Source organism: Cebus imitator, unplaced genomic scaffold, assembly GCF_001604975.1.
Source record: "Cebus imitator isolate Cc_AM_T3 unplaced genomic scaffold, Cebus_imitator-1.0 Scaffold291, whole genome shotgun sequence".
Lineage (NCBI taxonomy): Eukaryota > Metazoa > Chordata > Mammalia > Primates > Cebidae > Cebus > Cebus imitator.
This window is the reverse complement of record NW_016107606.1, coordinates 3,866,509-3,876,548: the sequence shown is the minus strand read 5'-3', so window position 1 is coordinate 3,876,548 and position 10,040 is coordinate 3,866,509. Positions and strand designations below refer to the sequence as shown.

Genomic DNA, 10,040 nt, shown 5'->3' with positions numbered 1-10,040 from the left:
AAAAAAAAAAAAAAAGATTAAAAAAAGAAAGATTTCATAGAGAAAGTATGAAAACACATTACAAGAGGCACTGGGCAGGTCAGCAAGAGAGGAGCTGACTGCAAGGAGACAAAAGTCTTGCTGGGGAGTTTACAGACTGTTGTTTATGCTGTGTGCTGAAGAAGGTTTTGTGCAGTATTGATAAAGCAAGGTTGCAGTGAGATAACTTACATTTTTCTATCAGCTGAGGTGTTTGATGACAGCTAGACACAGGAAGATTGTGAGCTATTTGCACGGGGGGCTATGTGTCCTGGACCATGAAGAAAGGCAGACTTATCGCTTATTTGCTCTCTCTTTTTGCTTTCCCCTGGTGCCACCAGCCTGATTCCTTTTCTATAATTAGAACTCCACATGCGTTACGAGAGACCTAATGATAGAGGCAAAAAGCTGGGGTTCAAATCCCTGGTCCCACCATGTTCTGGCTGCAGGGCCTTAGACACATTGCTTGTCCTCCCTGAGCTTCAGTTTCTTTACTTCTGAAACAAAAGCAAATTACTGCATTTTTTCTTCTAGCATTCACTATGTGGCAGGCACTATGCTAGGTGCTTTCACACGCTGTCTTGTTTAATCTTCGCCACAGCTCTTGGAGCCAGAGACTGTATGTAGTCTTATTTTGCATACTAGAGATACAAGGCTCAGGGGAGTGAAATGACTTGCCCAAGGCCCTACAATTGCTGGCGGGAAATCATGGTTTGAAACCCAGCCAAGGCTAACTTCAGAGTCCAGCCTCTTTATCTCTGTGCTACACCGGGAGGCAGCACTTATGGCCTATCATGGTGGCTCATGCCTGTAATCCCAGCACTGTGGGAGGCTTAGGTGGGCAGATCACAAGGTCAGGAGTTCCAGGCCAGCCTGGCCAACATGGTGAAACCATGTCTCTACTAAAAATACAAAAATTAGCCAGGCGTGGTAGCAAACACTGTAATCCCAACTACTCAGGAGGCTGAGACAGGAGAATTGCTTGAACCCAGGAGGTGGATGTTGCAGTGAGCCGAGATCACACCACTGCACTTCAGCCTGGGTGACAGAGTGAGACCCTGTCTTGAAAAGAGAAAAAGCACTTTTGCTCTCTAGTGCCTGGTGTAAAGGACTGCCCCTGCTGTGTGACTAAGGCAAGTGGATTTTTGTTTGGTTGGTTTGTTTCTTTGTTTTTGAGACAGTCTCACCCGATCTTGGCTCACTGCACCTCCGCCTCCTGGGTTCAAGCAATTCCCCTGCCTCAGCCTCCTGATTAGCCGGGATTACAGGCATGCACCACCATGTCCAGCTAATTTTTATATTTTTGGTAGAGACAGTATTTCACCAGGTTGGCCAGGCCAATCTCAAACTCCTGGCCTCAAGCCATCTACCCACCCCAGCCTCCCAAAGTGCTGGGATCACAGGTGAGAGCCACTGCACCTGGCCAGCAAGCTTTTTAATCCCCTGACTTAGCCTCCCCCTTCAATCTAGGTTAAGTAATTGTAGCAATTTCATAGGATTAACTGCATTAAGATGAAAAAACCGTTCAGCAAGTGTCTAGGTTATATTACATGTTCAGCAAGCATTAGCTATTTTTCTGTTTTACTGCCCATTTTTGATTATTAAAAACCAGGAGCATTAAATTGCCACATAACACAAGCTCTTAATGCTGGAGGCCAAACTGGAGAAAGAAGCCTCAGCTTGGGAGCAGGGAGGCCGTGTTTGAGATGGAGAAATCGGATGGAGACCTGGGGAGGGAGGGGGAGAGAGAGTGGCCTCTCACCTTGAACTTCTTGCCCCCCATTGTCTGTATCTCGCTTTCTTTGCCAACGGTGAACTTGTTGGTCATGGTGTGGCCCCCGGCATAGTGCTGGGACCAAGTGAAGTCCTGCCCATCCTGCTGCACCTCCGTGACGATCTTGAAGTTGCGGGCCTTTTCGATTACATCGCTGGAGATTCCTGGACCCGGGACAAGCAGAGTAGCCATATAAGAGTTGCTTTTGACCCTGTGATTTGGGGAAAGAGCTTTCCTGCCCACCCCCAACCCCCTACCCTCTGTGCATGGTAGGCTAGCCTGCAGATAAAGAGCACAGTGCCTGAGACAGATAATACATTCTGTGAGCCATGTGGCTGGGGCAAGTCACTATCTCTCTGAGCCTCAGTGTATTCATCCACAAGATGGGGATAATAAGGCCCATCCCAAAGAGCTGTTCCAAGAATTATATTCCATGTGAGTGTGTTGTGAAGCTCCTGGCACATAGTGGGTGCTCATCAATCATAAGCAAGATTCTGATGGTAATATAAACATGACGGAATCTTGCCAAGCTCACGAAGTTCTGAAATGAACAAGGTATCTTCTGGCCAGGTGTGGTGGTTCATGCCTGTAATCCCAGCACCTTGGGAGGTCGAGGCAGGCAGATCATTTGAGGTCAGGAGTTCGAGACCAGCCTGGCCAACATGGTGAAACCCCATCTCTCTCTCTCTCTTTTTTTTTTTTTTTTTTTTTGAGACTGAGTTTCACTCTCGTTACCCAGGCTGGAGTGCAATGGCGTGATCTCGGCTCACCGCAGCCTCCACCTCCTGGGTTCAGGCAATTCTCCTGCCTCAGCCTCCTGAGTAGCTGGGATTACAGGCACATGCCACCATGCCCAGCTGATTTTTTGTATTTTTAGTAGAGACGGGGTTTCACCATGTTGACCAGGATGGTCTCGATCTCTTGACCTTGTGATCCACCTGCCTCGGCCTCCCAAAGTGCTGGGATTACAGGCGTGAGCCACCGCGCCCGGCCTGAAACCCCATCTCTACTAAAAATACAAAAAATCATACAGGCATGGTGGTGGGCGCCTGTAATACCAACTACTTGAGAGGCTGAGGCAGGAAAATCACTTGAACCTGGGAGGCAGAGGTTGTGGTGAGCTAGGATCATGTAGTACAGTCCAGCCTGGGCAAAAGAGCTGGACTCTGAGGCCGGGCGCGGTGGCTCAAGCCTGTAATCCCAGCACTTTGGGAGGCCGAGGCGGGTGGATCACGAGGTCAAGAGATCGAGACCATCCTGGTCAACACGGTGAAACCCCATCTCTACTAAAAATACAAAAAATTAGCTGGGCATGGTGGCGCGTGCCTGTAATCCCAGCTACTCAGGAGGCTGAGGCAGGAGAATTGCCTGAACCCAGGAGGCGGAGGTTGCGGTGAGCCGAGATCGCGCCATTGCACTCCAGCCTGGGTAACAAGAGCAAAACTCCGTCCCAAAAAAAAAAAAAAAAGAGCTGAACTCTGTCCCCCTCTAAAAAAAAAAAGAAAAAAAAGATTGTGTCTTCTAGTACTTCGATTTTACAGATAAGGAAGTGAATACCCACAATGGGAAAGGGACTTTCCAGTATTTCCTTGAAAGGTCATGAGTTCATGACAGAATCAGGTCTAGAACTGAGGTGGGCTCACTTCCCCTTCCACAACATGAGACTGTTACAGGTGAAGCCAGGTCATTGCTCCTTCAGGGCCACTGCCCATACATGACTCAGAAGGGCTATCAAATCTTCAAGGCCACAGGGCACAAGGGCCCTGGTTTCAGGGCTGCTCTGACCCAGCTGGCCAGAAAGATGTGGCCACCGAGACAGAGGGCCCGGGTCCCCTGGAGCTGTCCTCTGAACCTTGAGAGTTATACTGCCTGAGACTTTTAAATAGTGAGATACTGAGATTTCCACAGGATTGTCAGATCCACTGTCTCACGATTCCTCACAGCAGACCAGTGCTATAAGTCAAGCAGCGAGAGAAGGAAGGAAATCATTGGTCTCTCTCCCCTTAGTGTCTAGCACAGTGAGAGGTCTGTGTTTGCTGAATGACTGTATGAAGTAGTGACTTGTCAAACCTGGTCTCCGTGATAACCCTTTGGTTTCCTCTCCTAGGCAGGATGTGGTGACACCACTCATCAGAGGCTCCTGGGTACCAGTGGCCTCTGCCACTGACTTTGGCAAGTCACGCTGAGTCTCCACTGATAACATAGAAATAGCCTTGCATATAGCTGGTGTTCAATAAATGTTTGACGGGCAAGGCACGGTGGCTCACGCCTGTAATCCCAGCACTTTGGGAGGCCGAGGCGAGCAGATCGCCTGAGGTTAAGAGTTCCAGACGAGACTGGCCAACAGGGTAAAAACCTTGTCTCTACTAAAAAATACAAAAAATTAGCTGGGCGTGGTGGCATGTGCCTGTAAATCCAGCAACTCAGGAGACTGAGAGAGCAGAATCACTGGAACCCAGGAAGCGGAGGTTGCAGTGAACTGAGATCGCGTCACTGCACTCCAGCCTGAGAGACAGTGTGAGACACCATCTCAAAAACAAATTAAGAAAAATAAAAACAAGTGTTTGACCAAATAAACATCAAATCTCTACTTCATCAACCAAGTCACTACTTTAGCAATAACTAGCTGTTTGACTTTGGACTAGTTACTCAATTCTCTGGGCCTCAAGTTTTCCATCACTAGAGTGGAGATACTAATAAATTCGATATGTGTTTTAAAGTCAAAGAGTATCTAGGTCAGGCGTGGTGGTTCACACCTGTAATCCCAGCACTTTGGAAGGCTAACGTGGGTTGGATTACTTGAGGTCAGGAGTTCAAGACCAGCCTGGCCAACATGGTGAAACCTCGTCTTTCCAAAAAACAAAAAAATTAGCCCAGTTTGGTGGCGCACACCTGTAATCCCAGCTACTTGGGAGGCTGAGGCAGATGAATCCCTTGAACCTGGGAGCCAGAGGTTGCAGTGAGCTGAGATGGTGCCACTGCACTCCAGCTTAGGTGACAGAGTAATACTCTGTCTCAAAAATAAAATATAAAATTAAATTAAATTAAAAAGTCAGGCTGGGCACAGTGGCTCATGCCTGTAATCTCAGTACTTTGGAAGGCCGAGGTGGGTGGATCACAAGGTCAGGAGTTCAAGACCAGCCTGGCCAACATGTTGAAACCCCATCTCTACTAAAGATACAAAAAAATTCGCCAAATGTGGTGGCACATGCCTGTGATCCCAGCTACTCAGGAGGCTGACGCAGGAGAATCACTTGAACCTGGGAGGCGTGGTTGCAGTGAGCCAAGATCATGCCACTGCACTCCAGCCTGGGCAATAAGAGCGAAACTCCATCTCAAATAAATAAATAAATAAATAAAGTCAGAGTATCTTTTAGTTCTTATTATCCTCAGAGCCTAGGAGAAAGCAGTTATTCAACAAGTGTGTGAATGAATAAGTGAATGCATGAATGAAGTCCTGTCCCATTCTACCTTAGGGGTTTGGGTTCCTGGCCCAGAGCTGGCTGTGACAAACCAGCCCCGAGGAAGGCATACTCAGGAGCTCACTCACCCAGCAGCTTCATGAACTCATCATAATTCTTCTCACTCTCCAACTCGAACTTGCCAGTGAAAGCCATGCTGCTAGGAGGCTGGAGGCAGAGAGCAGAGGGCCGAGAAGAACAGGCGGTGCCGAGGGGTGTGCTGTCCCAGCTTATAAACTCTCCCAGTTGCTGAGGTTCAGCCCCTAAATCACCCCACTTCTTCTCCCTCCTGCCCTGAAAAGGAAGCTCTTGCTATTTTATGATGTGGGCAAGACCTGGAGGGTCAGAGCCCTGAGGTTATTCACCCTCGGGAAGTGCTGGCTGTGATCACATTGCCATTGCCAGCAAGGCCAGGGCGAGGATGGCCACAGGTTTGAGGAGTCATCACCTCTCTGCCCATCTCTCCCTCCATTCCTGCACGCCCTGCCCTCCATCCATGCTCTCACTCATGCATTCCCGCACTCTGCAGCCAAAGCACGTGAGCACTTGCTGCGTGCAGGGCAGCACTGAAGAAACACAAATGAATGACACACACACCTTTGTGTCAAAGACACAAAGACAAAGAGCCTTTTGGTTTAGTCCAGAGACAAGCACACACCTGCAGAGAGTTCTTGTGTATGCAGGATGCAATGCACGCCAAGAGAAAAGCAGATGGCTGGCCTGGGCGGGGGGAAGGAGCAATGGTGTCCAGCAGGGGGCTGGTGCGTGTTTGGGGAGGAGGCGGCGTTTGGCATCGTCTTGGAGGACCAATAGGACCTGGATGTGCAGAGAAGCAGGAGGGTTGGAGGGGATTGAGAACAAAGGGAGACGATATTCTAGGATGAGGGAACAGTGAGATGAAGATGGAAAGGGCCACAGTGAAAGGAAACAATGAGTTTGGCTGGAGCAAATTACACTTGGAGGAGAACAGATGCCCCGAAGGGTGCAAATAATGCAACCAGAGTAAAGCAGCAACCCATGGACCTAGGGAGCACACCTGGAGGACAAGGTGCCAGGTACCTTGAAAACATGTGTGTGTCAGGCACTGGGCTGGGAGTTGAATGAATTTTATTTTATTCAAGTCAGAGCTGAAAGGGGTTAGGGGTTCAGACTCTTGCCTTCCAGTTACTGTTCTCACTCCCAGTACCACTTCACATGCAGGAACTCCATCTCCTCAGTGATTGCTCCAGCCTACCTATCTTATGAGATCGTCCTCTGCCCCGGGTAAAACTGACAGTGCAAAGTATAAAACACTCTGCAAAGGCTCTCGTGATTATTATATTATTAGAGATGGAGTTTTGCTCTTGTTGCCCAGGCTGGAGAGCAATGGTGTGATCTTGGCTCACCACAACCTCCACCTCCCGGGTTTAAGCAATTCTCCTGCCTCAGCCTCCTGAATAGCTGGGATTACAGGCATGTGCCACCATGCCTGGCTAATTTTGTATTTTTAGTAGAGATGGGGTTTCTCTATGCTAGTCAGGCTGGTCTCAAATTCCTGACCTCAGGTGATCCTTCCGTCTCAGCCTCCCAAAGTGCTGGGATTACAGGTATGAGCCACTGCACCTGGCCAATTATTATTATTAATTCAGGAAATCTCTGCACATCTATTTCCTTTTCCAAGGCCTGCTCTTCATGAATCTCCTTCATTTCCCTCCAAAGCTAAATTCAATGCTGACTTCCAGACATGGGACTAGGGTCTCTGAACTGATGAAAAACCAACTTTGCCACATTTCACCAGGCTTTAATCTCCAATCTTGGAATTGAAATTCCACTCTTGGAATTTCAGCCAGGACTCTTCGTTTAGGCAGACAGACAGACACACAGACACACACACACACACACACACACACACACACACACACACACACACGATGGATGTTTCCGATAAGTTATATATATAAACATTTCAAATAATTCAGAGCAAGTAACAGTCCTGTCAGAGGTGACCTGTGATAATAGTTTGGTATCTCTCCTTCTATGCTTTTTCTTTTTTTCTTTCTGAGACAGGGTCTCTCTTTGTCGCCCAGACTGGAGTGCAGTGGGTGATCTCAGCTCGCTGCAGCCTCAACTTCCCAGGTTCAAGTGATTCTCCCACCTCAGCCTCCTGAACAGCTGAGACTGCAGGTGCATGCCACCATGCCAGACTTTTTTTTTTGTGGGGGGGCCAGAGTCACCCTCTGTCGCCCAGACTAAAGTGCAGTGGTGCAATCTTGGCTCACTGCAACCTCCGCCTCCTGGGTTCAAGCGATTCTCCTGCCCAGACTTCCTAGTAGCTGGGACTACAGGTGTGTGCCATCATGCACGGCTAATTTTTGTATTTTTAGTAGAGACGAGGTTTCACCATGTTGGCCAGGCTGGTCTTGAACTACTGACCTCAGGCTACCTGCCTTGGCCTCCCAAAGTGCTGGGATTACAGGCATGAGTCACCTTACCCGGCCTGCCTAATTTTGGTATTTATTTTTTGTAGAGACAGGTTCTTGCTATGTTGCCCAGGTTGGTCTTGAACTCCTGGGCTCAAGTGATCCTCCGGCCTCCCAAAGTGCTGGGATTACAAGCGTGAGCCACCACACCCAGTCCTTCCAGGCTTTTAAATGCACATATTTGCTTTCTTGTATAAATGAAACTGTATAGTTCTGTTACCTCCTGTTTGTGTAATGCTATAGGCACATGTCTATATCATTACAAAACGGTATATATCCTGTTCAATAGCTCCAGAGTATTCTATCATATGTATGTCTCATAACTTAAACTTAGCTATTGCTGGATTTTTAAGTTTTTTCCAATCTTTTCCCATTATAAATAACTGTGATATAAATATTCTTGTTCACACCTTTCACTATACATGTCAGATTATTTACTAAGATTACTTGCTAAGGATGAATTCCCAGACATGAAATTCCTGGAGCAAAGGATTTTAGTATTTAAAATGTGAATATCTACTACTTTACTGCCTTTCAGAAAAGCTGTAGCAGTGTACACTCCTGCCTAAAGCATGTGAGAATGTCCCCTCACTGATAATAATCATGATGAAATAACAATGACAAGAATAGCTCACACTTATTGGCTCTTTATTATGCATTTGGCACTCACCTGTTTTACATGAATGATCTCATTTAATCTTCAGAACAACTTTATGAAGTATATACTGTTATCGCCCCCATTTCGCCTAGGAGCAAACAGAGGTTCAGTGAAGTATTAACCTTGAAAGTATACCTCGCCAGAGCCGAGTCCCAGTGTATAGTTTATATTTACTCTTAAAATAGCTTTCATGGCTTTTAAGGACTTTTCAAAAAATCCCTACAATCCTGTAACCCTAACACAAGTAACTGCTTTTATTTATTTATGTATCTGAGACAGAGTCTCGCTCTATTGCCCAGGCTGGAGTGCAATGGAACGATTCGACTCACTGAAACCTCCACCTCCCGGGTTCAAGTGATTCTCCTGCCTCAGCCTCCCAAGTAACAGGAATTACAGGCACATACCACCACACCTGGCTAATTTTTCTGTTTTTAGTAAAGACGGGGTTTTGCCATGTTGGCCAGACTGGTTTTAAACTCCTGACCTCAGGTGATCCATTCACCTCAGCCTTCCAAAGTGGTGGGATTACAGGGGCGAGCCACTATGCCCGGCCTTATGTTTTCTACTCTCTTCCCTCTTTTTTTTTTTTTGAGACGGAGTTTCACTCATGTTACCCAGGGTGGAGTGCAATAGCGCGATCTCGGCTCACCGCAACCTCCACCTCCTGGGTTCAGGCAATTCTCCTGCCTCAGCCTCCTAAGTAGCTGGGATTACAGGCACGCACCACCATGCCCAGCTAATTTTTTTTGTATTTTTGGTAGAGACGGGGTTTCACCATGTGGACCAGGATGGTCTCGATCTCTTGACCTCATGATCCACCCGCCTCGGCCTCCCAAAGTGCTGGGATTACAGGCTTGAGCCACCGCGCCCGGCCTCTCTTCCCTCTTTCATTATTTCTCTCCTTCTCCCTCATCATTGTTTCCTTTCTTATCAACTATAACAGTTATACAATAACCAGACCCCACAATATTGCATTCTATTGTTCTTCACCCAGCATTAGTTTGTAAACACAGTCCCATGTTTCTAAAAAGCTGTTAGATTTGGCCAGACATATAACTCATATCTGTAATTCCAGCACTTTGAAAGGCTAAGGTGGGCAGATAACTTGAGGCCAGGAGTTCGAGATCATCCTGACAAACATGGTCCATTACAGCAATAAGGGAGACGTAAGTCGGCCATAAGGTATTTAAAATGTGTATATCTAGTACTTTACTGCCTTTTGTGAACTAGAGCCAATGAGTGAACAAGAAAGGTTTAGGTGGTGGGGCACAGTGTCCTGGAGTCTTTTGGGGTCTCTAGTCTTGGAGGAAGTTAATGCCTTGTAAAACCGCTCCTTCTGCCTTGGACTGCCTGGAATGACTGCTCACCTTTTATCAGTCTTTGAATTCTAATTGTCCTTCTACCCCCACCTCCTCCAATGAGGCTTCTTTGATTACTCCATCCTATAGTATTGCCCCTTGCAAAAATCCCCCCAGCCTATACCTTCTCTTTGTAATGGATCAGTGGGGAAACCTGGGCTTAGAGTCACTCAGCCTTTTCATGTATTAGCTCTGAGACTTCAGACACACCATTCATTATTCAACAAACATCACGTGAGCACCTATAGTTCACTGGGTTCTGGAAATACCAAGTATCTGCCCTCAAGTCTCAAGTCTTTTTTTTTTTTTTTT

The 10,040-nt window shown here is 47.2% G+C and overlaps 1 protein-coding gene across 1 annotated transcript in view; it reads right to left on the bottom strand.

The window, feature by feature from the left end:
- FABP6 (fatty acid binding protein 6) overlaps positions 1 to 10,040 on the bottom strand; it is a 26,947-nt gene that overhangs the window by 6,113 nt on the left and 10,794 nt on the right. Inside the window, exons 3-4 of the mRNA XM_017502108.2 lie at positions 5,343 to 5,421; positions 1,781 to 1,956 (exon numbers count right to left, since the gene is read on the bottom strand). Of these exons, the coding sequence (XP_017357597.2) occupies positions 1,781 to 1,956; positions 5,343 to 5,421 (255 nt within the window). The remainder of the gene's footprint in view (positions 1 to 1,780; positions 1,957 to 5,342; positions 5,422 to 10,040) is intronic.